Source organism: Vicugna pacos, chromosome 5, assembly GCF_048564905.1.
Source record: "Vicugna pacos chromosome 5, VicPac4, whole genome shotgun sequence".
In the NCBI taxonomy this organism is placed as follows: Eukaryota; Metazoa; Chordata; class Mammalia; order Artiodactyla; family Camelidae; genus Vicugna; species Vicugna pacos.
In genome coordinates this window covers 16,083,163-16,110,219 of record NC_132991.1, presented here as the reverse complement: position 1 = coordinate 16,110,219, position 27,057 = coordinate 16,083,163, and the positions used below count along the sequence as shown (strand labels likewise).

At 34.4% G+C, this 27,057-nt stretch overlaps 1 protein-coding gene across 1 annotated transcript in view; it reads right to left on the bottom strand.

Moving 5' to 3' along the window:
• RAB3GAP1 (RAB3 GTPase activating protein catalytic subunit 1) overlaps nucleotides 1-27,057 on the bottom strand; it is a 90,819-nt gene that overhangs the window by 3,019 nt on the left and 60,743 nt on the right. Inside the window, exons 15-23 of the mRNA XM_072960901.1 lie at nucleotides 26,872-27,044; nucleotides 25,586-25,640; nucleotides 24,968-25,339; nucleotides 15,071-15,208; nucleotides 11,622-11,849; nucleotides 4,044-4,140; nucleotides 3,845-3,948; nucleotides 3,604-3,719; nucleotides 2,041-2,143 (exon numbers count right to left, since the gene is read on the bottom strand). Of these exons, the coding sequence (XP_072817002.1) occupies nucleotides 2,041-2,143; nucleotides 3,604-3,719; nucleotides 3,845-3,948; nucleotides 4,044-4,140; nucleotides 11,622-11,849; nucleotides 15,071-15,208; nucleotides 24,968-25,339; nucleotides 25,586-25,640; nucleotides 26,872-27,044 (1,386 nt within the window). The remainder of the gene's footprint in view (nucleotides 1-2,040; nucleotides 2,144-3,603; nucleotides 3,720-3,844; nucleotides 3,949-4,043; nucleotides 4,141-11,621; nucleotides 11,850-15,070; nucleotides 15,209-24,967; nucleotides 25,340-25,585; nucleotides 25,641-26,871; nucleotides 27,045-27,057) is intronic.

Below are 27,057 nucleotides of genomic sequence, written 5' to 3'. Positions count from 1 at the left end.
TGACACATGTAATCATGAAGTTTATTAAAATGCATAATTTTTAAAGTTCTAAATATGTAAAGTTGTATGCTATAAAAATTCTCAGAAATTAAAAAAATTTTTTAAATGTTAAAAATCTTGATTTATTAGTAGAATTAAAAAATATTCATTAGTTATGAAAAATTACATGAATAAACTTGAATGGTTTCTATTAGCCAGACATTTAAGAGCTGAGTTTAAAAATGTATCAACCAGGTGCTTGCTATATGGATTTCAGTCTGCCAATTCCCTAAAAATACTTACTACAAGGTTTGAAAGTTTGAAATACTTTAAAATTATATAATGTGGGGTCAATGTATAATTCAGTAACCATTAAAGGGAATTAGCTATACAGTGAGGCCAAGACGATGATACACTTCTGTGTGTAATGATGTAGAAAGATAATTACATTAAACGGAAATTAAGAACAAAGTAAATTATATAATATCCTATTTTATAAAATTTATATATATTTGTATATACTAGATGTTAAATAACAATTATCATCAGTGGGTAGTGAGACTGATGTGATTAATTTTTAGTGTGATTAATTTTTTTCTTTATAATACTCTACACATTATCCAAATTTTTAAAGGAAGATTTTACTTACAGTCTGGGGGAAAGAGGCCCTTTCCATACTGGGGAAAATAATTTTGCTTAACTATTTACAACAATGAGAATGTTACACTCTCTCAGCATTAAAAATATAAATACTTTAGATTTTAAATCCTCTTAACCTACAAATTTTAAAAAATGAGGAAAGAATTTTTGCAGTATGAGGAAAATTCGTGTTGGTGTTAACAAGGAAATGTGCTTGTAAGCTTCCAGCTAGTAAATTGGAGAAGATATTTTAGGATGTGAAAACAAACTTGGTTTTTGGGTTCATGCCAGAGACAAAAACAAAATAAAGTAAGCATCTATTGTTTGCTAGAACTCTAATTTATAATGAAATAAAATACTTGGTTTTTAACTTGAAATCCTTACATTTAGGGGGCCACCCCATAAATAATCTCAGGGTTTTATATTTAGTTCTTGCTAAAAATTCAGAGAAGTATATTTGGCTATGATTTTGAATATTTTAACTAGGACGCCAGATCAACTCAAAGGAGATTATAAAGTTTTTATTTCATGTGTAAACCCATGAAAATTCTTTTTCTTATTTGATGTGAGAATTACACCTTCAAAACTGAGTCATTCTAGCGTCACCACGGTGCCATATATGGGGCAGCCTGTACTTGGTACATTTCAAAATACCTTTTTCAGAATCTTTAATGAACCCAGAAATGAGAATCATCTGTAGAATGCTAGTGACTCTTAACCAGATCAGTACAGAGAGAATCAACACAAAGTATAACTAGTACCATCCACATAAAAAATCCAACATCTTAACAGTTTTAGAGTGGCACAAAGTACTATGTAATTTTTAAACCTTTATCTTCATCAGTCGAGTTCATGACAAAAGTTTTCAAATTGGGCTTTATTTCTGTGCTGAAGATTTATTTCCATAGTCCTAAAAATCTGAGTCTTGCTCTCTTTCCTAGGAAACCTCTCAAGTTATATCTCTTTACCATTATAAAAATAGTTAGATTTACTAACTTCATACATAAGCTAAGTTGTGAACCCATTTGCAGTACATGGAGTTTAAAACTGGTAAAACTAAATCAATCTTCTAATCAAATTAGGAAACTATTCTAATTCAAAAGTAGTAAACATTTTTTTCCACAGTACAGCACTGGTCATTGCTAACCAAGTCCCTATCAGATTCTTTAACAAGGGATTTCAGATCATTCTAACTTCTGAAATTTAGGTACTAAAATAAACTTACCATTTTACTTAAACATGTAAGAAAGTAGATGGATTTCAAAGACTAAGAAGTCACTGTGGAGAGTCATTATTTCTTCAAGGGTCAAACCCATTGTTCAGTTAGCAGCTGTATAATCGGCCATGTGGGGGAATCAAACAGTCCTTACTGAGTAGAGGCCTGGAGAGATCGTGATACAGACAACCAGGGATCTCACATACCCTCTGAGCATTCACAAACAGCTTGTGAATGATCCTGCCAGCATGTCCTCTTCCTGCGCCAACAACTAACACTTCGGGTTGCTCCAGAAGGCAATTCACAAACCTAGGAGAGAGATGTAATGAGAGGACAGGAAGAGAGCTGCTCAGTTCACCCTGGGTCAGTCTCTGTGATTAATTTTGTGGACAAATCCAAAAAATGCTACTTGTGAACACTACTAAGGCTGGAGTGGAAATTTTCTAGCAGGATAGACTGGCATTTGGAATTAAAATTGACTCAAACGACAATCATAAGGCCTTTCAACGACGTTCATAAAAATTTTTTAAAGCCCATGTCTGTCAAAGTGTAAAAAGAAATATTCCGTCTATTTCTTTCAGACTAGAAGTTTAGAAAATGCCACAGTAAATAAAATCTTTTTTAAAAAGGTTTTTAACAATAAAAACCAAGTTTAATTTATACAGCAAAGCAATGATTCATATTTCTCATTTTCTTTTGTGTTTGTGTACAGTTAAATATATGTTTTTCTGAGCAAAATCTCAATTGTAAACTGAGCCATTATGTGCAGGAAACACTGTACTTCCAAGTGTATCACAGATAACGTACAATAGAGCTAAAAGAGTTGAAGGCAGAGAGCCACCAAGCCTACACCACCTGCTCACTAATTCATACTGTTATTTTAGAAACAATTCCTTTGATTAGAGTGTATTCTTCTCATTCAAAAGGAAGGAATTTTCAAGAGCAAAGAAGGCTGGGAGAAAATTTCACTCAACAAAAGATATATTCAAACAAGAATTTGTAAAAAGCTATAGCAAATGCCCTGTCATATAATATTAATTATTTAACATCAATAATGCCATTTCTTGTGGAAAGGCTGATGAAAATTTTAGTTATCACAAATTCAAGCTGCTGAAGTAGCTAATTTGGAAACACTTTATCACATATTAAAACAACATTGTCCTTTCAAGTACCTCTGGCAAAAATGGACAGGGACTCACACTGACAGGCTCCTTTCAAAATGGTCCAAGTCTCAGAAGGAGGAAAAGACTGACCCAGTCACTTGCTTCATCCTGGAGAGGCCATCTGGTCACTCTTTCAAAACATTCACAAGGCTCAGAGGACATGCACATTTGCTACCACAAATCTTGCTTAGAATTAAATAAATAACTAGGAATATTGAGCAGATATACAGTTTTGGTACACCTCCTCTGTACTTAAGGAACAGTGAGAACAGAAAGCAAAGGCCTGGGGCATTTCAAGTACAAAGAGTGACTAGCTAGTTCCTCCACAGGCAACTGCTCCAAGAGCAAACAAGGACATTCCTAGAAAAAGAGACCTGGTAGACTTGGCTCTAAAAGTGGGAAGAATGGAAACATGTGGCAAATACTCAGAAAAACAGGAGAGGTCAAATCCTATGATAAATAAATATTCCTCTGTCTCTAGCCAATGCTTGTTACAAATAATATAGGGCCACCACAAAAGAATCTCAGTATTATATGAAAACTGTCTAAAGAGAGTGGTGGCTTTTCCCACCACAGACAAAAATGAGTTATTCAAATAGCAATTACCTTTCAAGATCTTCCTTTTCCTCCTCTTGTTCGCATTTCTCAGTTCCAAACTTGGCTTTCAGTGAGCGGGCTCTAGCAATTATAGCTTCTACATTAATAATTTGATGGATGATTTCCTAACAGTGCAAAAGGGAGAGACGTATATTGGAAGACAGCAAAAAAAAAAGCAAAGCCTTTTAAAAAATTACCTTTAAAACAGTCATTGCCAAGTGGGGAAAATGCTTGGCAAGATCAGACTTACTTCCAATTTCTTGTCTTCTGGATTGGGGAAGTGCAAAACTTTACTGGAATGAGATATTATCTGCTTTATAATCTTCTTAACTGAAGAAATGTTTTCCAGACTTTCTATTTTTAAAAAGACCAAAGCCATCATTAGGTAAGTTTGGCAAAAATCTTTCAATTTGGAAAGGAACTAATGACTAATCAAACAAGACATTTACCTTCTTCCTTTACCTTGAGTACGGCTGCATGAATTACACAAGGTAACAGGTGCCGAGCAAGGTCTGCAGGTTTCTGTACTGCCAGATAGTGCAGCACCTGAAGGAGACACACAGAGTTAAAAAACATTCCATGCAGTTGTCAAAGAAGAAAGCAGCTATTTTCAAAATTAAAAACTCTGTACCACTGAACTCATATCTGTAACAAGAGTAGAGAAGACCTCTCTTCTCTCAGTACCTACCCCTAACTCATTCAGGTAAGTAGCTACCACTTCCAAAGGTAAGAATAATGTTACTGAATAGAGCTAAAAACGTCAGTCTTTAATAATGGTGAATACTCATATGTTTTTTCCTGCTTCCATATGTAATACATGCAAATTAGGAAAATACAAAGAAAATTAAAACCACCTGCAAATTATACCACCTGCAAATTATACCACCTAAGATAACTATTACTGGTGGAGCATTTTCAATTCTAGGATTTTTTAAGATTTCAAATATACGCAATATATTAAGTAAATTAATATTATATAAAATACTGTTGTGTAGCCTGCTTTCCTAACTAAAGATTTCCTAACATTGCTAGTGACCTTCTGCTAATTTTTTTGGTTTGTCTAAGTTGTTTTCATTTATTATTTTTTCCAAAAATGGAAACTGTTTTATTATTCTTCTGACTGAAAAAACACAGAGAGAAGTACATGTTAACATATGGACCTTACCTTTAAAGTCCTTATTCAACAGTGGTAAAAGACAAGATAAATATAATCTAATAATGTGGGCCTGGCTGATAAATGTTCACAAATCTCAAAAGTAAATAAATAAATACAGAGAAGTATAATGTAAAAGTTCTCTAAAAATCCTACTTCCTAAGGAACAACACATTTTTGTGTTTATTTTCTCAGACTTATTTTTATGCCCATTTAAACACAAAGATACAGATAAAAATGCAATTTCTTAACAAAAACTCATGATATATATACACTTTCTTAACTTTGTTCATTTAATGATTTTTCTTATTTGGCTTGGAGAGTTTTGTGTGTTTTGAAACATTTTTAAAATTAAGAAATACACAAACCAGAGTATTTTATAAATAGTTTAAAGAAAACACAAACATTTGTTTACACACCAATCAGCTTAAGAAACAGAAGATTACTAATACTTTCTAAGTCCCCCGTGTGCCTCCCTGACCAAGTCTCCCTTCCTCACGCTCTGCACCCCAATGGAACTACTGATCCTTCTTCTGCTTTTCTTCATAGTTGTCTCCCATACGTATATAACCCTAGACATTGTGTTGCTTAGTTTTATGTGGTTTTAATCTTTACATAAATGTAATATTTCTGGTTATGCCCCTCAGTGACTTGTTTTCACTCAGCATTGTTTCTGAGATGCACTGATCTGTGCTATCATTTATTTATTTAACTGCTGCATTAAAATGTTCCTCCTCCATCCCCATTTTTGGGCTATTACAAATAATGCTCCTGTCACATTATGTCATACGTTTGCTGGTGCCAATGCAGAGGAATTTCTTCAGGGTATGTATCTAAAAACAGAATTAGGTTATGTATAAGACAATGCCAAATTATTTTTTAAATAATCAAGTCATATTCCAAATTCTTTTACTAAGTGTTTCAACAGATTTACATTCTTACATAGAGTAGTAAGAGTTCCCATTGTTCTACCTTCTTATCAAAATTATTTCAAACTTTTTCCTTAACTTCAGGAAAACAAATTTGCAAGAATATAAAATTTTTGCATATTTTTTGCCTAGATTCATTTGCTAACCTTTTACATCCTCTCTTATCACATGCATCTCTTCTCTGTATGTGCATACAATACATACATTTTTTTTGAATAATTTGAGATCCAGTTCTATACATGATGTCCCTTTATCCCCAAATATCTCAGTGTGTATGTCCTAAAATTATGAATGTTTTCTTATATAATATAAACTATTTTGATTATATAAAGTAAATTTAACACTGATCAAATACTTTTTTAATATTCTTAAATTTTGCTTTAACTTAATTGGGAACTCATTCATATATTTTTTTTTCTTTTTTGGTTTTATTAGGTAGATTACAATTCAACTGCACATATACATTATATTCCATGTAAATATATATACTGTATACTGCACTTTTTTTAGTTTACATACATGTACTGATCATTGTTTCTAAAAACAGATTAGAGCTTTAGCTTTTAAATTTACATAGTTATCAAAGGAATAAAGGCAACTACAAAATAAGAATCAACAGAATGTGGTAATCCAATCATAAAGGACAGTGTGTTTACACATATTCAAGAACTCAATCATCTAAGTTATAAATAATAAGTAGTTCATCTGTGTCCTTATTATTACTATTATTTTTTAGATTCCTCATATAAGTGATGTCATATGGCATTTTTCTTTCTCTTTCTGGCCCACTTCGCTTAGAATGATGATCTTCAGGTCCATCCATATTGCTGCAAACGGCATTATTTTATTCTTTTTTATGGCTGAGTAGTAATAAAAAACACTGATCAAATACTTTTAATCTAACCTATTATCCTTAGCAGAATTTTGTCAAATGACAGAATAATGTCTGTTGTGACCTCTCCCCACCACTATACAGGATCCAGCTAAGGGTCACGCATCGTCTTTACTTATCCTACCTCTTTAATCTCAGTGAATCTGGAAGTTTTCCAGTCTGTTTTATAACATTGACATCTTCAGTATAGTCATCTTCCCCTTTGTGGTTAACAAGATTCCATATTTTAGTCATATTTCCTTAGTTTAAAAAAATTGAGATATAATTTATGTACCATAAAATCCACCACTTTAAAATGTACATTCGGTGGTTTTTTAGCATATTTACAAGGTTATGCAACCATTATCTTAGTCTAGAACATTTTTATCACCCCCAGAAGAAACCCAGTACCCAACAGCAATCACTCCCCTATTTCTCCCACTTTCCCTAATCCTCTGGCAACTATTAAACTGTCTTTCTCCACAGAGCCTACTCTGAATATTTCATATAAATGGAATCATGTAATCTGTGGCCTTCTGTTTCTGGCTTCTTTCACTTAGCATGCTGCTTTTAAGGTTCATCCATGTTGCAACATATATCAGAACTTAATTTTTATGGCTGAATAACATTCCATCATACAGATATACCACATTTTGTGTATTCATTCATCAGTTGAAAGACATGTGGATTAGTATAAGAGAGAGATCTAGTTTTACCTTTTTCCAAAAGGTTATTCAGTTATCCCAAGACCATTTATTAAAAGGGCCACCCATATCCCAGTGATCTGAGATGCCAACTTTTATCATATACTAGATTTCTACATGTAGTTATGGACTTTGTATTCTGTTTCATTGAGCTGTCTACTTATGTGCCAATATTACATTAATTAAATAGTGAGGCTCTGTATGATGCTTTAATATCTGATTGGGTTAGTTGCCAGCCTCTCCCTCCCTTTCCCCCATAGCTTTCTTTTCAATCTGTTCTTAGCTATTCTTGCATGTGCTTTTTAAACAATTCACCCATTTAAAGTGTACAATTCAATGGTTTTAGGTGTATGTAAAGCCAAAATCATAATTTTAGAACATTTCCATCACTCCAAAAGTAATCCTAACAGTCTACTCTCCAAACCCGAGTCCTAACTTGCATTTTTATTTTTCCACATGTGAACTTTAGTACCAACTTGTCTGCCTCCAGGATAAACCCTTTTAGTATTTTATTGGGATTGCACTAAACTTATAATTTAGGGAGAATTGAACTTAATGATATTGAGATTCCCTAACCAAGAACAAGAGATATCTTTCTATTTGCTCAAGTGTGTTTTTCAAGAGTGTTTATTTAGACTTCAAACATTTCTTGTTAAGTTTATTTCTAAGTATTTTAGTATTTTTTTTACCTCTTATAAAGAAAATGACATTTAAACCTTCAAAATGGCTATTACTTGTTTATATTAATGCTACTAGTTGAATATTAACTTTATATATTCTTTTGTTTGAATTAGTTTTATCATTTAGATTTCTCCAGTCTCCAGTATATTGTCACACAATCTGCAAAGAGGAAGTTTTTTCTTTTTAGCTCCTATGCCTCTGCTTTATGATATAATAATTTTCTGCTTAGACCTATTAAAGCAGTCAATTACATAAACAGATTTTCAAATAACCATCCTTGCATTTAATTAACATGTGTTACTTTACTTTTGGGGGTGGGGGGAGTTTATGTCTGTCTGTCTTGTGGATTGAACTCAGGACTCAGTGCACACTACACTAAGCCATACCCTCCCCCCAACATGTTATTTTCTTAAAGTAGTAGTAGTCTGTTCACTTAGGATTTTTGCATTCAATTTCTTAAGTATTACTGATTTGTAACTTTTTTTAATATGTTATCTTTATCAGGTTTAGATACCCTTGTTATAGTTACTTCATAAAAAAGACTTTGGGAAATTTCCTTCGACTACTGTGCATTGAAACAATTTATGCAGCATTGGAACAATCTGGTCTCTCACCACTTAGCTGAATTTGCCTGTGAAACCATCTAGGCCTGCTGCTTTTTTTATTGAGAGTGTGTTAAAAGTTCCCTTGTATGTGTGTTTTGATCTGCTTCTCCTTACATCTCCTATGGTTTCTGTTCTATACAGATGGTTACTTTCTTATCCAGTGCATGAACATTAACAATTGTATATCCTTGTTATGAAATATCACTTTAGACTATAAAGCATCCTTACCTCATTTAATTCTTTTCTGCTTTAATTCTATTTTGTTTGCCATCAGGATCATAACCTCTGCTTTCCTAATGTTTTCATTTACCTGGTAAATCTTTGTCCATTGTCTCTTTTGTAGCCTTTTTGAGTCATGGCATCCCTTGTTTACAGCAGGGAGTTGGGTTTTATATGACTATCTTATATTGTAGTTACTCCGTATGTGATATGCTCTTTATTATGTGTGTTTCTCTATTTGGTGTCCGTTCTTTGCTTCAAAAAATTCTGTGTACTTAGGAAGGTTTTGTTTTTATTCTAGTTGATATCCTTGCATTAATACCATTTATGCTGCCCTTAATTCCCCTATGTCTCTACTTTATGAAAGGGTCTGAAAATTCTAAATGGTATCCTCTGATTACCACCTATTGTTTATGTAACAGTCAATGATTTCATTCTGCTTCTGCTTTCCTCCTCCTCTCTTTTTCCATCCCAACTTTTCTAGTTGCATTCTTTCTACTTTGTCCTAACATAGTTTTAACATATTCTTCTTCTACACATGTCCCCATCTAGCTTTAGTCTTAGCTCTAAAATTAAATCAATGAAATGCTCACCACAAGCCCTTTGCCAAAGTTTCCCCAGTCACCTCTTGGTTGGATAAATTCGTCCTCCTATACTATGTTGTTCAATAAAGCAGCCACTAGCCACATGAAGCCATTTAAAAATCTGGTTCTTATTATGCTAGCCACACTTCAAGGGCTCATTAAAGCCACACGTGGCCAGGGGCTACCATTTTGGACAGCATAGCTATAGAACACTCAGAACACTGTAGAAAGTACTACTGGACAGAGCAGCTCCAGTGGATTCCCCAGGAAGGGTGCATGTATACAGCTGTATGTGCAAAAACTCAGAGAAAACATTTTTATAGCCTTGACTATCTGGACATGTTGGTAAAACAGAGCATCTTTAGTTTTTATTTTTTGCTTTTTTTTTTTTTAAACACTGCTCCACATTGCTGTACTTTTGAGAAATCTGTTAACTGTCTAATTCTCTTTCCCTTGTAAATTATTTTTACATTTTTGCCTGGAGGACCTGAGAATTTTATTTTTTATTATTTTTAAAATATTTAAAGTCTAGTAGTTTTACAGTGATAATAGTTTGAGTTCACTACTCTTAGTCAGTTTCCCCCTGCACCCAGAGAGCCCTTTCAACATGCAAATCCAAGTTTTCTTTTATTTCCAGGTTTTCTTAGGTTGCAGTTTTAAGTATTAGTTCTGTTCTACTGTTTTGATTTTTCTTTTTCAAAGACTCTGATAAAATGAATATTATCCTTTTCCTGTCTTGCATTTCTACTACTTACTCTCCAATCCCTATGACTCTTTTATCTCATTTTCTTTCTTTTGGCTGTTCTGCTGCTTTTCCTTGATGCCTGTTATTAAATTTAAATATGAACCTATTCTCCAGTGGACACCATGTAATTTAGTCTTTATTTTTGGTATGGTTGTCTTTGTCTTCTAGTTCTATGCTGAGTTAAATCAGCAGTAGTTTCATTTCGTGGGGGTTAGGGGTTCATTTGTGCCCCTGTTTTTAGTATTTCTGATTAAACATAATTTTTCACATCCCCCCCTGCTTGTTTGAGAGTATCTGATTCAGTCTGTTCTATTATGTTACAAACTTCTTCTCCTTTGTGGTCAACTTTCTGGGAAATGTTTTTATTAGCTGAAATGATCCAAATTGCATTTTCTGGGTTTTGTTTTTTTTTTCAGTAGTTTTGTGTAGATATGGTCTGCTCTTTACTATTACTGGTCATGTCACAGTCTGAAAGTGCCCTCTTTTGCACAGTTTATTTAATGGATGGTGGGAGATGCGGGAGGTTGATATGCTTATTTCAGTTTCTATAGGATCTTTAATTTTCTCCATATTTCCTTCTTTGCCACCATTACTTTATCTCTAAGGGGTACATCATTCCTACTTTGATACCTGCTTCTTCCTAAGGCAGAGTCTCTCCGAATGTCCACTTTTAGTCCTGCTTATTTTCAAGCCCCTTCCCTGCAGCCAGTGCTATTAACTCTCAAGCCCTATCTATCAGCGTTGAGCCTTCTGGCACTTAGTATTAGGAGCAATCTTTCTGAGGTGACTGTGCTCCATCTAAGTCTTCTTCAGCTCCATCTCAGCTCTTCTTCTTAAGACCCCTTGTGCCCACTCTCTACACCCACAAGCTTACAACAGTGAGATCTCCACTGGAATTTGGTTTATTTCTCTACTTGGTTAATTCAAAGATCACTGTAATCTATAACTTGTAAGTAATGCTGAAGGCATGGATTTGTTTCCTCTACTTATTAATTTCATGGGGTTTTTGGGAGGTGGGTGGGTGGAAGAGTATGTGAGACAACTTGGTATCAGGTGGCTGCTACTGTCCTCCAGAACTCTAAATGTTTTTCAATTATTTCAGAGTAGTCTGCTGAATGATTATACCATGATTTATTGAACAAAGCCTTATTTTTGGAAACTATGGCTGTATCTACTTTTTCACTAAAAACTTTCTTGCTTGCACATTGAACTTTCTGTATTTCTCATTATTTCCTTAATAAAACTTTTTGGTAGAATTGCTACATCAAAGGACATTATCATTTTCAAGGCTTTTGACGTATGCTGTGAGATGGTCCAATGATAAGCATTCTATGTAAAATACGCATGTCTTATTCTTTGGCCCATTTGTAACCAGTTCTAAAATCTTAAATCTGAGTATCAGTTACATAAAAGACTCATTATTTCAATGCTTTGCTTCCCAGGTATGTCCAGAGCTCTCACATCTATCATAGTGAGTTTTTAAAATGCTAGAACAACGATAAGCAGTCTAGTGTTAGAGACCCAAACTCGAGTTACCTTTTCTGCTTCCCGTGTATCATCGAAGAGTCTCCTCTGCCTTCTAGCAGGAATTGGCTTAGCTGTTTCCCAGGCTTCTACCCACATATTGCTTGGAATCTTCATTCGGGCACTCAGTTCTCCTTTCAGAACCATGTTGCCCTTTTCATCAATCACTTCCTCTTCAATATAATCCCGGGGTGAGTACCATCTCACAAAATCTTCCAGAAAACAACCTGGATTAGCTGCCTAAGATAGGCAAAAAAGTTCAGCAGAATCAAATAAAAATCAACAGGTACCGATAAACTTGTTTTCAAGATTATATTTTCACAAAAAGCCTATCAATTCTTTACAAATTCTAGTATGTGACTTGAGTTTGGGTGTCACCTTTAAATCAGGTCAGATGTTAAAGTACCAAAAGTGTTTTATTTTTGCTGTCTCCATTTTATAGAAAAAGAAAACATTTTCATTTGATGAGTATGGAAATAAAAGTCTGATGTAAAGTGAAAATAATTCTCTTCAACAGACTGTTTTGTAAGTTATTTAAAATTATAGAATAGTAACTTCTCAATATGTAGAAAAGAATCAAATAAGCTCAAGTCAAGTAATTAAATAACACACAACATGATCAGAATAATAACACAATGATGGAAAAGTTCTGCTTTTTTTCCTCAAAAAATCAATACTGGTACTACAATAAATATCAGCTAACCTCAAAAATGTTCTATCCAGCCATCAAATTCTTGTGCTTTATATAACAAATTACCATCATGAAAATTGTTTTTGTGCTATTAAGGAATTGGAATTCAAATTACTGTTTTTCAGGCTTCTGAAACCAAACTAATTAAAGTTTTATTTAGTCAATAATTCTATAGAATTAACAGCGATGCATGCCAAAATCCTTTAAGTAACTACATTCGAGGCTGAAAAAAAAAGGTGTTAGTAGTAAGTCATGGAGATCTTTCTGCAAGTGCCCAGTAATGCATTAGTAGAGTACTAAGGATGGGCAGCCCCTTAATACTCAAAGGATATGTATACACACATTAAACACATACCTTCTTGGTTATAATTTTCTACAATATATTCTTCCTGCTATGAACACTAAATTTAATTGCTTGAAATAATAAGCAATGTTAAGCATTACCAAAAAGTGCTATGTAAAAGGTCATTTTCTTTCTTTTTAAATTAAGTTAACCTTAGACCAAAATGAAAACCAACATGATGAAAATGGTCAGCCTTAAACTGGAAAAGCAGAACTGCCAATTTCTCCTTATTGAGGCTCACTGGCTACCAGCTTAACCATCCCCACCAATGTAGGAAATCTCCGAGGGCATAAGAAATCCGACTAGAGTCCTTAACTGACAGTTAATAACAAAAACTTCCGAGGGCTATGATGTCATGGCAACATAAAACTGCTGTGAACTGCAAAAGGTCAAGATTACTGTATGACTCAGGATTCATGCACAAAGATTGGATATTAACCAGGCAACACCACACCCACATGAAAACAGCTCAGAAAACTAGAAAGATAGGCCTTGAATGAAGAGAGCGAACCCGAAAAAGAAAATACTGAACTCCTATACAGCAGAATGTGTTAAAGAAAGACATTTCACACCAGAATTCTTCCTTCTGGTTGTCCTTACTCTACCAGGCAGAACATAGCACTAAAAGGAGAGACCCAAGGCTAACTTCAACTACACCTGATCTTCCCTCTATTGTTACAGGTGTGTACTCCAAGGGAACGCTCCAGAACAGGCCCTGTCCTTCTGGAATTGTGAGGTGCAGGTACCTCAGGTACTTATTAGCATTTAGCCAAAGCTGTGGGGACTCTTCCACAGCCTCTAACACCAAGTCATCCCTATACAAAACGGGAAAGTTAACCTTTCTATTTTAGAGTGACTACATATTTCCTTAAATACATTATCTGATTCCCACATACGGGCAGATGTGTAAGTTGGTTAAGTAAAATACAATCTACTTCTGGTTAAAACAATGTTATTGTAAGAGATCTGTACATTACCCAGGTTAGTCCAAGAGTCTAATGGACCACTGAAGCACAGTGTTAAAAGAATTACACAGAACCTTACCATAAGGTGTGAATGTGTTTCTGTGGGGAAAAGCTTTCACAGTTCCAATTAAGAATTTCCTCCTGTATATGGCTCCACAAGGACATTGCAGCAGGACAGGGACAGATGACTACGAAGGCAGCTAGAGGTCAGGTTAAAAACAATAGCTGCTATGGAGGCTAGTACTTCCTACTCTCTGCACATACCCTAAGCCAATTCCTTTCTCTATCTTTTTGATTTAACACATACCTTGAGGGCCTACTGGCTTTTCTTTATCCACTGTACCAACTATCTGTTTTAAAACAACACATCTCTCTGTCTCACGGCAGAATAGAACTCAGATTTTCTGTATCTCTCTTGTCTCTAAGGAAAACATGCAGCTCTGAAGAGGTTTACTAAAGATATTTCTTTTAGGAAAGACGGAGAAACAAGCAGGGAAGAAAAAGGCTTCCTTTCATTGTCACTTAACTCTGTTAGCAAGGAAGACCAAAGAAGCATAGGTTTTCATGAAGTGTTTATGCTGAAATATCAAACTCAGGCTGGCCTACATAGCACAAAAGCAGGACTGAGTAAGGGCTATGGAATGGAGAGATGGAGGACATCACGAGTTGAGGAGAAAAGTCTGGGCGTGGCAGACCATTCAGAGCATCAGTAATAGAAAAGGAAAGCTCTGTGGCCCACTGGGCTACCCCCCTCCTTTTTTTTTTTAAATATATATGGACTTACCTCTGCTTTCAATAATAAGTAATTCAAAAACAAAAACTTTATTCATCCCTGGGTTTCTAAACTAATAAACCAAATGCCACCATTCTCTGAATCCTTTGTCTTCTAGATACAGGCCTATATCTAAACCTAAAATATTCTTCTCTAGGAAGCAAATGCCTACTCATCCTATACTGTGACTCTTCTGAGAAACCTTTCATGACCCCTACTCAGTAGAGTCAGTCACCTTTTTGATCTTGCTTTCCTAAAAGAACTCATCACATATTAATCACTGACATATCCCCTCCTACCACCTCAACAGACTGTAACTGAGGATAAACACTGCTTATCTGACCACAGTGTGAGCCACAAAGTAGGCAAGAATGAAGCAACCTACGTAAAATCCTTGCATTAAATTGCCTGAAAACACACAAAGGAAGAAAACACCCTAATACACATACAGAAATGATTCAATTCTCAACTTTCAGCCATTATTCAAAGACTGCTCCTCTCTTTTTTTAAACTTAAGAAGTTTGATCACAACCTTGAGGGAATGAAGGTAGGGTGTTGTAACTACTAATGAAATCAAAACGTTTCATGAAAAAGACATTCAGACCTTCATACCACTTTATAGAGTGACCTTCACAGCTTCATCCCAGAATAGCTCAAAGCAGACTCCTGAGCTCTGGAAGTGTGACCCACCTTAAAAGACTCCATATCTGAGAGCAGACAGGCACTCTGCATGCGTGCTCGGAGGTGAGCCCCTTCTGCTGATGTACCTAATTTAGCTAGAACCTCTGACTGCTCTTCTAGCAGATCTTCCGTCATAGGTGCTGGTTCCTGTGAAGCACAAAAGGACAAAGCTCATGAACAGCTTTTTTTAGACAAAGCAGAAGTGTAAAAATAGAATAAAAACAATTATTTCAGCTCTAGCAGTCACAAGATAGGTATCCAAAAGAATTCAGAATTCACAAGTTTTTTGGAACCTACATGAAAAAGTAACAAGTTAAGAATAAGTAAGACTTCCAGCACCCCCAACCCAACAGGTAAGATTATGATGTTTCCTCTTGATGACAGCTGAGAGAGGAATTGGGATGCACTGAGCATTTTCCTGCCTATTATTGATAAAGAAATTAAGTCCTAACAATATTTTAATGAATGTCATTATTAGTTACAAGGTTTTTATTATAACTAGTAAGAGAAGAAAACAGATATACATGAAAACAAAAATAAAGGCAAATGAATTGAACCCCAACTAAAAGCCCCCAAACAACTATCTTTTATGTTGGAGGAGTTGCTTTGAGTTTAGGTTCTACATACATTTAAATTACTAATTCCAACAAGAAGTTGTCAGATTTTTGTTCTGAGAATTTTTTGTTCTGAGAATATATTAGTAGTAACGTCAAATAAAACAGCAGCTAGGGCAAATCTAAAGGGAGATACAACTGTAGAATCATTAAGAGTGTCAGAAAACATTTCATAAACTGTTTAAAGGGGCTTAGGAAAGTTCTCTGGGAATGGATCCCATTATACTTTATATTTTAAATATGAAAAAGTCAACAATCCAGAAACTAACCAAACAAGTCTTGCCTGCTTTGTTGTTAAAGCCAGAAAAACATGAACTCTTCTATTCCTAGATAATAGGGTAAGACCTAGCAGAAGTAAGCATTATCAATAAATAGATTTCTTCTCGATTTCAGGAGCTTACTATAAAGCAAGTTCTCTAAGCCTCAGTACTACTGACACTTTAGACTGGATAGATTCTCTGTTGTGGGGCCTGTTCTGTGCATTGTAAGATGTTTAGCAGCTTATCTCTGGCCTCTGCCTGCCATTGTAGTACCACTCCACTTCATGACAATCAAAAACGTTTCCAGATGTTGCCAAATATCCCTGGGGGACAAAACACACTCCCCAGTTAAGAATCACTACTATAAAGATAAATAATTTTCACAGATATCTGTCAGAAATAAAGTAGAAGTATGGTTAAGGTATGGCATTCAAAACACAGCAACAAACAAAAGAAAATACTTTTTTCTTGTATTATCCTCATTTGTGAAGTAAACCTAAAGGGTTACTTTCAAACACTGCTAGAGAGAATATAAATCTTCCTGGACAACAATCTGGCAATCAATACATGGTAATAAGCATTTATGATCAGGTCCTCTGACCCAATAATTCCACTTTTAGATATATCACTGCAGCATTATTTGTAACAGTGTGAAAATTGGAAAGAATCTGAAATGTACAACAATACGGAAATGGTCTGATACAGGAAAAAATGAAAAGGAACTACTTTGACAAGTGATCATCTCTGGATTATGGAATTACAAGTTCTTGTTTCGTTCCTCTACAATGAACATACATCATTTTTGAAGTCTCACAGTGATATCTGAGGTTGAATAACAACTGGTAAAACAGTATGACAGAGTGGTTAAGAGCTTGGGCTCTACTTCAATAAAAATATATAAAAAGCAAACAAAGAAACAAAAAAGATCTTGGGCTCTAGAAACTACATGACTGTGTTTGAATTCCAGCTCTGTGGCCTGGGGCAATTACTCAAGCTTCCTGTGATTCAATGTGGGGAAGAATAAGTCCTGGCACAAGCTCAATAAATATTTGCAATCAGAGACAAAATACTCAGGTTGTATTATAAGCTTCTTACTCTACTTTCCCTATGATATCAAAATACCTCAGTCAAATTAAAAAATTACATGAATCTCCAATGAAGCAGTACACTCAAGAACAGAGGCCTCATTATTTTCATTAAAAAGAAACTACTTTTTTTTTATTAGTCAGTTTACAATGTTGTGTCAATTTCTGGTGTATAGTATAATGTTTCAGTCATACATGTGATCACTGAGAAGTGATAGGGCATTTTATATGTGCTGAAATTACAGGCAGAGATAAAGTACCTTGCCCAATATCACCAGGGGCAAAACTCTCAAGTGGCAAATGGAAGAGACAATCTAGGACATCTATTTGATGCTGATTTTGAGAACTGTTAGTTTGGTTCTAAGCCACTACCTAAGAACTGCTCTAACAGATTCTCCACAAATTTCTCTTCTAGCCCTGGTTCTAAAAACTGGCTAAAAATTTTAAGCCTTCCCTAGTCATAAATTTTAGGTTGACCTAAGCCTACATGAAAGGAATAAGGGAGTATGTTTAAATTCTTATGAATCAAGAACTTATATAAAGTCTTGTTATTTTATTGATTAATGCACATTTTATGCTAATTTCTAAAGTTTGAAATTATAATGGTTTCACCTGGGATTATTTTGAATTCCGAACATTTTCTGTAAGTACACACAGAATGGTTATAATTTAAAATTTAAAGCACTAAAGTAAAACAGACTAAAAATTTGCCCCAATTTACCTAAAGGTAAGATAAAAATTATATAAAATTCTAGAAAATGCAAAGTAACCACCTTTTAGAGAGAAAAACAAGGCTCAGAAAGGAAACATAGCTTGTACTAGCAGTACAAGTAATAAAAAGTGGTGGTTGGGGGAGGGTATAGCTCAAGTGATAGAGCACATGCTTTGCATACACAAAGTCCTAGGTTCAATCCCCAGTACCTCCTCTAAAACTAAGTAAGTAAACCTAATTACCTCCTCCCTAAAGAAAAAAATAATTTTTTTAATGATAATAAGAGGTGGTGCCAGGACATAAATCTAGTTCTCCTGGATCCCAAAACCCAGGTCTATGCCACAAGACCTCAATATCAACTGCATGCTCCCTAACAAAATTAGAAAAAATAAACACTTGGTTTCTAACATGAAACTATTTTGTCCTAATACTAAAAGTTAGTGATGAAATACCTAAAATATAATTTACTTTTTAAAAACTATAATGAAGCAAAAAGGTAAGGCCTATCAATCAAAAAAACCCTAATTTTGTAAATGATAGCCACCTGAAAAAGAATCAATGTAAGCATGGAAATAAAGTTAACAGTATTCAGAAGAAAAGCTAAAACTTCAGTGCTTATTTTGGACCAGACACTGTTATTCACTTATCACACACTATTTCATTTATAATTCACAATTATCTTATGGTTATATCAATATGCAGGAAAAACATCCAATAAAACACACCACCTCTTCATAATACAAACCCTCAAAAACTAGAAATAGGAGAGAATTTCCTTAATATAATATATGATACCTATACCAGATACCCTCAGTGATTATCATATGCCTTCCTTCTGTGACTGAAAATAAGAACAGAATGTCCACTATTCAACATTATACGGGAGGTCCTAGCCAGTGCAATAAGGAGTGAAAAAGAATTAAAAAGTGTGCAGGTCAGAAAATCAAAATTCAAATTATATTAACAGATAACATGACTGAGTACACAGAAAACTCCAAATAATCTACAAACTACTATAAATAAGTGAATGTAGTAAGACTGTTAGATTCATGGTCTATATACAAAAATTAACTATTTCTACATATCAGGGGAAAAATTTTTAATGAAACTTAAAAATACCACTTATAATATTTGACAAATTATAAATACTGAGATAAACTTAATAAAAATACATAAAACCTCTAAATTAAAAACTGAAAAACACTGATAAGGGAAACTAAAAAAACATTAAGTAAAATGAAGGGCATTTCATGGTCATGGGACTAGACTGTTAAGATATCAATTGTCTCCAATTCAATGCAATTGTAATTCTAAATCTTATTTGATATAATATGAATTAAAATTCCAGGAGGATTATTTTCTATGTGGAAACTATCAAGCAGAGTCTCAAATTCTCATAAAAATGCAAAGAACAACTAAAATAATCCTGAAGAACAAAGTTGAAGATTTATACTGTAAGATATAAAGACATTATAAAGTTACAGTAATAACAACAGTACATTACTGGCACAAGGATAGACACAGACTAAAGAATAGAAATAAATGGTCCAGAAATAGACCAACATACATACAGCCACTTGATTTACAACAAAGACGTCACTGCCACTCTGTGTGGGAAAAGGCAAGTCTTTTGAATAATGGTGTTGGAACACAACTGCACATCCTTACAGAAAAATAGAGAATCTTAATCTCTTCCTCATGCCAAACACGGTAAACTGGAGCTGGATCACAAATGCAAATGTGATAGATAAAATGATAAAGCTTCCAGAAGAAAACATAAGAGAACATCTCTAGGACCTTGGAGTAAAGATTTCTTAATGGAAGACAAATGCAGTATCCACATAAGAAAAATGTCGGTAGATCAGACTTTACTAAAATTAACAATGCCTATTCAACAAAAGGTGTCATTAAGAAAATGAACAGGCAAGCCACAGTTTTAGGAGAAATTGTTATAGGTACATCACCAAGAAAACATCCAAATGGGCAATAAATATATGAAAATGTGTTCAGTGTCATCATTATTCATCAGGGAAATGTGAAATCAAGAGAGATTACTACATACCCACCAGAAAGGCAAAAATTAAAATGATTGAAATTATCAACTGTGCAGAGAAGAGTTAACATAGCAGGCCTCAGACTACTATTCTCAGAAAGGCCTGTTTGCAAAGTTGGCCCTTGGCTGGCTTCTAGGAACTTAGATTTTGGCAGAGTCCCACCATACTCAGAACTGATACAAATGGCTCACTGTGCCTAAACTGTACAAACAATATGGTTTATGCTGAACACCTGCTTTCCTTCTGGGAGTTTGGAATTTTGGCACTTGCTAGGCAGAGGGTGCCATGTGACTAGCCCCTAATAAAAACCCTGAGCACTGAGCCTCTGAGAAATTTCCCAGTAGACAACATTTCATGTGTGGTCACAATCTATTGCTGGAGTTGAGTGTATCTTATGTGACCATACTGCATGGAGACTCTTGGAAGCTTGTGCTTGGTATCCTCTGAACTTTTGCCCATGTGCCATTTCCTTCTGCTGATTTTGCTTTGTATCTTTTTTTTGGTGGGGGTGGGGGCAGCAAGGTTTCTATTTATTTTTTAATGGAGGTACTGGAGATTGAACCTAGGACCTTGTGCATGCTAAGTATGCACTCTACCACTGAGCTATACCCTCCCAGCTTTGTACCCTTTTACTGTATTAAAATTATAGCTGTGAGCATGACTATCTGCTGAGCCCTGGGAGTCCTCCTGGCAAATCATTAAACCTGGGAGTGGTGTTGGGACTCCTGACACACCAAATGTAAGAGATTATGTGAAATAAACTACAATTATTATGTATTGTTGGAGGGAATGTAAATTAGTTCAACTACTTTGCGAGATTGTTTAGCAGTATCTAATTAAGCTAAAACATACTTATACCACATGGCCCCCAAACTCTACTCTTAGGAATGTATCCAAAAGAAAATGAGTGTCTGTTCACCAAAAGACACTTATAAGAATGTTCATTTATTTATAATTAGCTCAAACTGTAAATAACTCAAATTCCTTCAACGGATGAACGGATAAGCAATGTAAGAACTGAATGGCATATTCATATACCAGAATACTACACAGTAATAAAACGTGCACAAATATTGATTCATGCCAACAGAAAAAGAAAGTAAAGAAACAATCCCCTTTAAAATAGCACCCAAAGTAATAAAATACCTAGGAATAAATCTAACCAAGGAGGTGAAAGAATTCTACACAGAAAATTATAAACCACTGATGAAGGAAATTAAAGAAGACTTTAAAAAATGGAAAGATAGCCCATGCTCTTGGATTGGAAGAATCAATATTGTTAAAATGGTCACACTGCCCAAGGCAATCTACAGATTTAATGCAATTCCTATCAAATTACCCAGGACATATTTCACAGAACTAGAACAAATCATGATAAAATTTATATGGAACCATCAAGGACCTAGAATTGCCAAAGCATTACTGAAGAGAAAGAAAGAGGCTGGAGGAATAACTCTTCCAGACTTCAGACAATACTATAGAGCTACAGTCATCAAGACAGCATGGTATTGGTACAAAAACAGACATACAGACCAATGGAACTGAATAGAGAGCCCAGAAATGAACCCACAAACCTTTGGTCAACTCATCTTCGACAAAGGAGGCAAGAATATACAATAGAATAAAGACAGTCTCTTCAGCAAATGGTGTTGGGAAAACTGGACAGTAGCATGTAAAACAATGACGCTAGAACAGTTCCTTACACCATACACAAAAATCAACTCAAAATGGATCAAAGACTTAAACATAATACAAGATACAATAAACCTCCTAGAAGAAAATATAGGCAAAACATTATCTGACATACATCTCAAAAATTTTCTCCTAGAAGAAATAAAAGCAAGAACAAACAAATGGGACCTAATGAAACTTACAAGCTTCTGCACAGCAAAGGAAACCATAAATAAAACAAAAAGACAACGTACGGAACGGGAAAAAAATTTTTGCAAATGAAACTGACAAAGGCTTGATCTCCAGAATATATAAGCAGCTCATATGACTCAATAAGAAAAAAATAAACAACCTAATCCAAAAATGGGCAGAAGACCTAAACAAGCAATTCTCCAAGGAAGAAATACAGATGATCAATAGGCACATGAAAAAATGCTCAATATCACTAATTACCAGAGAAATGCAAATCAAAACTACAATGAGGTATCACCTCACACCAGTCAGAATGGCCATCATTCAAAAATCCACAAATGACAAATAATGGAGAGGCTGTGGAGAAAGGGGAACCCTCCTACACTGCTGGTGGGAATGCAGTTTGGTGCAGCCACTGTGGAAAACAGTCTGGAGATTCCTCAAGACTAGGAATACACTTACCGTATGACCCAGGAATCCCGCTCCTGGGCATATATCCAGAAGGAACCCTACTTCAGGATGACACCTGCACCCCAATGTTCATAGCAGCATTATTTACAATAGCCAAGACATGGAAACAGCCTAAATGTCCATCAACGGATGACTGGATAAAGAAGATGTGGTACATTTATACAATGGAATATTACTCAGCCATAAAAACCGACAACATAATGCCATTTGCAGCAACATGATGCTCCTGGAGAATGTCATTCTAAGTGAAGTGAGCCAAAAAGAGAAAGAAAAACCCCATTATGAGATTGCTCATATGTGGAATCTAAAACAAAAATAGTAACAAAACAAAAACAAAAACACAAAGCATAAATATAAAACAGAAATAGACTCGTAGACATAGAATACAAACTTGTGGTTGCCAAGGGGGCAGAGGGTGGGAAGGAATAGATGGGATTTCAAAATTGTAGAATAGATAAACAAGATTATACTGTATGGCACAAGGAAATATATACAAGATCTTATGATAGCTCACAGAGGAAAAAAAAATACAATGAATATATATATATATATATATATATGTTCATGTATAACTGAAAAATTGTGATCTACACTGGAATTTGACACAACATTGTAAAATGATTATAAATTAATAAAAAATGTTTAAAAAAAATACTGATTCATGCAATGACATGGATGAATCTCACAAATGGTAGTTAAATAAAAAAGTACAGCACAAGAGTGCACAATTCCATCTACATACAAAAGAGTAAGCAAAGTGTGATTCCACTTATGAGATATAAAAACTTAGAAAAAGAGTTACCTGGAGGGGAATACTAGGCTATGATATCCAATACATCTGGCTATTTAAATTTAAGTAAATTAAATAAATGATTCAGTTCCTCAATAGCATGAGCCAGATTTCATACACTCAATAGCTACCTACAGACAACCGTGATAGTACTGGAGAGCAGAGATACACGTCCATCTTCACAGAAAGTTCTACTGATCATTGCTGTTCCAGGATAATGGTAATTTTCTATATCTTGATTTGGGTGGTAGGTACATGGGTTTTTAAATATGAAAAAACTCACCAAGCTGTACATTTAAGATTTGTGCACTTTAACACATTTATACTGTATAGCACAGGGAAATACATTCAAGATCTTGTAGTAGCTCATGGTGAAAAAGAACATGAAAACGAATATATGTATATTCACGTATGACAGAAAAAATGTGCTGTATACCAGAAATTGACACAACATTGTAAACTGACTGTAACCCAATTTTTAAAAAATAAAAAAATTGTGCACTTTAGTTATTAATTTATAACTCAACAGGTAAGTAAATGTTTTTTAAATAACTAGGAGAAAACATATACAATGTACATAACACAGGATTTATAGCTAAAATATGAAGGACTCATAAATCAATAAGGACAGCGAACTAAAAGAAAAATGGAACATAATTTATAGGAAAGGATGGCCATAAACATATTAAAAGATGTTTACATTCATCAAAAATCAGGGAAATACAATCTAGAACACTGAGATACTACTTTTGCCCATCATACTGGCAAAAATTTTTATGACTGGTAATGTCAATTTCTTATTAAATATTAAATAAAATAAGAATATAAGTACCATGAGTTTAAAAACCTTACTATATAGCAAGGTCTAGGACAATAGTTGGTATATATTATGCACTCAATACATCCTTATTGAAGGAGGAAAGTGAGAAAGCAAAGTTGGGGAGGGAGTGGTATTCCCTTACTCCTATATTCATCAATGACAGGGTGTAAAACAGGTGCAACCCTTTTCAAGAGGAATTTTATACCTTACATATCTGTTTATCTAGAAATTCTGTTTCTCATTTCTTCCTGAGAGAAACATTCATATATGAACCCATAACATATGAAAAACTATAAGAATTGGCACTGTAACACTGGAATAGCAAACAACATATACTGTGCATTGAGAGGGGAATAGTTAAATAAGCTGTAGCTCTCCCATGCCAGGGAATATTACAGAGCAATTAAAAAAAGATGAAGCAGATCTACATGTAATTACATGAAAAGATCTCCAAGAATATTAGGTTAAAAAGCTATAACCTGAAAACAAATGTATGTATGTATATGCATGACTGGGACATTGTACTGTACACCAGAGACTGACACGTTGTAACTGTAATTTTTTCAAATTTAAAAAATAAAAAAAAAAGAATTGGTTGCACATATTTTTTAAAAATTGACAAAACTGAATCATATGCACACATGTAGGTACATCACTGCATAGAAATCAGTATAAGAAATTATAACTCAAACCAATAACAGTGGTTACTTCTAGGGATGAGAGTTGGAATTAGTGGACGGGGCTTTGAGGTTTTCTAAACTGAGTTTTTCACAATAAGATGTAATCATATGTTCCTTATGCAAAAAAAACCAACAAAAACTATAGCTATTCCTTAGGTTTTGAGTTGTTGCTCTTCTACACTTCCTAATGGTATAAAATAGATTCAAACCGCATTATTTGAACAGGTAAAAACTAATTATGTAATGAAAGGATTTTTACTTTTGTTCTCTCTACCAATATTTTTGGATTTTGTTTTTTTAAACACCTGAGTACTCACTGCTCAGTTTAATAGGTCACCTTGCACATGATGAGCTACTATCAACTCAAGCCTGAAAGTATTTCTGAATTTCAGAAATAGTAGACCTAAAAGCCTCAATAGTTTGTTTAGATTTCAAATCTACAGATCTTTGAATACAGACTGTTTAAAGAATTGCCCCTACCCAAAGCAATCACCTCCTACTAGGATAAGTTATATACAAACATACCAACCAACCTTAAAGAGCCAGTCCTGTCCTACCTGGGTCACTGGAATGTAGAGAGGTTCTCCATTATGTAGCAGTGTAAGTTTCCCATGCTGATAGAGTCGTCCTTCTGGCTTTAAATTTGCCACCTCCTTAGGTCCTCCTTTCTTGCCACTCTCTTGTCCATTTCCTTTAAGTTCTTCAGTATCACTTAGGCATTCAAAAAATTCTTCTTCGCTGTCACTCCAAGAATCCCATGATTTTCCCACCTCTCCCTTTTCCTTTTCCATATCTTTTAGACTGTCTGGCCCTAGCTGGTCTCCAGCTTTTCCAGCATCCCCTGAATATGTATTAATCACATTATCTGAAGGACTTGTCTTTCTTCCCTCATCACGTGCCTTCTTTCTTTCAATACAACAATTTAACATCTTAAGAAAGCAGAAATAACATTTTTATTTGAATTAGTTACAATAAAATAAAAATCTATCCACTGCTTGAGTATTTAATTTTCATTCTCCACCCCCTCCCTGGACCCTGTTGTGAACGACAGTTACTAAAAGTAATCTACAGGAGCACAATGAGAACTACCTATAATCCATTGTTACATTTAACATTAGAATAATCCCCGATTGAACCAGGACCACATTTATATACTATCACTGGGCAATTTTTACCTGTAGTTTCTGATGCAGTAAACAGCATCTTAGATCTGGGGGTCCACTTGCTAATCTATCAAAGTAGTGGGAAAAGAAACTTAATAAAATTGCTTCAGATATGCATATTGTATACTACATGTATTTTAGCGACATGGATAAGAAATCAAAACTAGATTTCTATAGGTAAGGTAACTGAGATGGAGCAAATAAAATTAATAAATGAAAATTTATTTTATCCTCCTAGTCTATAATTTGCCAACAATAAATATAATAGATATTACAAAGTGTAACAGCCAACTAGCGATAGCTCTTAAGCCAATAGAAAATTAATCTTTTCAAGAGCCTCTAAATCCACCACCCTAGGAATCAGCTAGCAAGCACTATTTCACACTATGCAAAACAGATTACACTCACTACATATTCAGTTCTCAATCACTATTGTGGATTCTCAACATAAAAACCATCTATCTCTATCTCTTTCGGTAAAGGGACCCTGGACAGCCTCTAGTCTAAATCACTTGAGTTTCCAGTAATAAGCCAAGAGAGAATTCAGCTAAGCAGACTGGCAATGACCTAAGAGTAAACATTTTTGGGTCAATCCCCATTTTATATTATTCATATCATGATTCTCCTCCCTCACTTTGGGTAGCCTGGGTAAATGAGCAGTAACCTATACAGTATCAACATACATGCTAATTAAACACTTTAAGTGAAATGTCAATATAAATTACACCAAAAAAGTACAGGTCATGTATATCTGCATTTATGAACTCTAAAGATGTTTTCCCTCCAAATATAAAAATATATGTTCACTACAGAAGATTTAGAAAATTTACAAATATATAAAGAACAACATAAAAATATAACTTCATACCCAAGAGACCTACTGTTACCATTTGAATGTATTTCTTTCCAATTATTTTTATATACATTTCTATATATATTCTATGTATTTTTCAATATTCTCTATCAACATAATTGAAAGCACTCTTCATATATGACACTATATTCTACTTTACTACAAATATTATGACCATTTTCTATGTTACTCGAGATTCTTGGGGAAAAATACCTTTCCATTGTAGAGATACAACATAATTTATTTAACCATTCTTTAATGTTTGATTCTTAGGTTGTTTAACCTTTTTTTCCTCTATTATAAATTTGCTGCAGTGAACACCTCTGAACATAAATCATGTCCTAAGTTTCTTACCACTTTCTTAGAACAGATTACCCAAAAGAGGAGAATTAATGGATTAAAAGTCAATTTTGCTAACAAAAATTCTATCTATTGAAATTATTACCCTGGAATTAGAAAGTTGTTTTCCCATCTGAAACGCATTTCAAGAACAAATTCCTGCCAGAGATGTGCCACTCCTTTTAGTCCTCCATGGTAGAAATTGATCATACAAAGACACAAAGCCAATTTGTATGTTAAACTATCAGATGGTGCAGATTTGAACTGATTGTAGAGATTCTAAATTTAACAA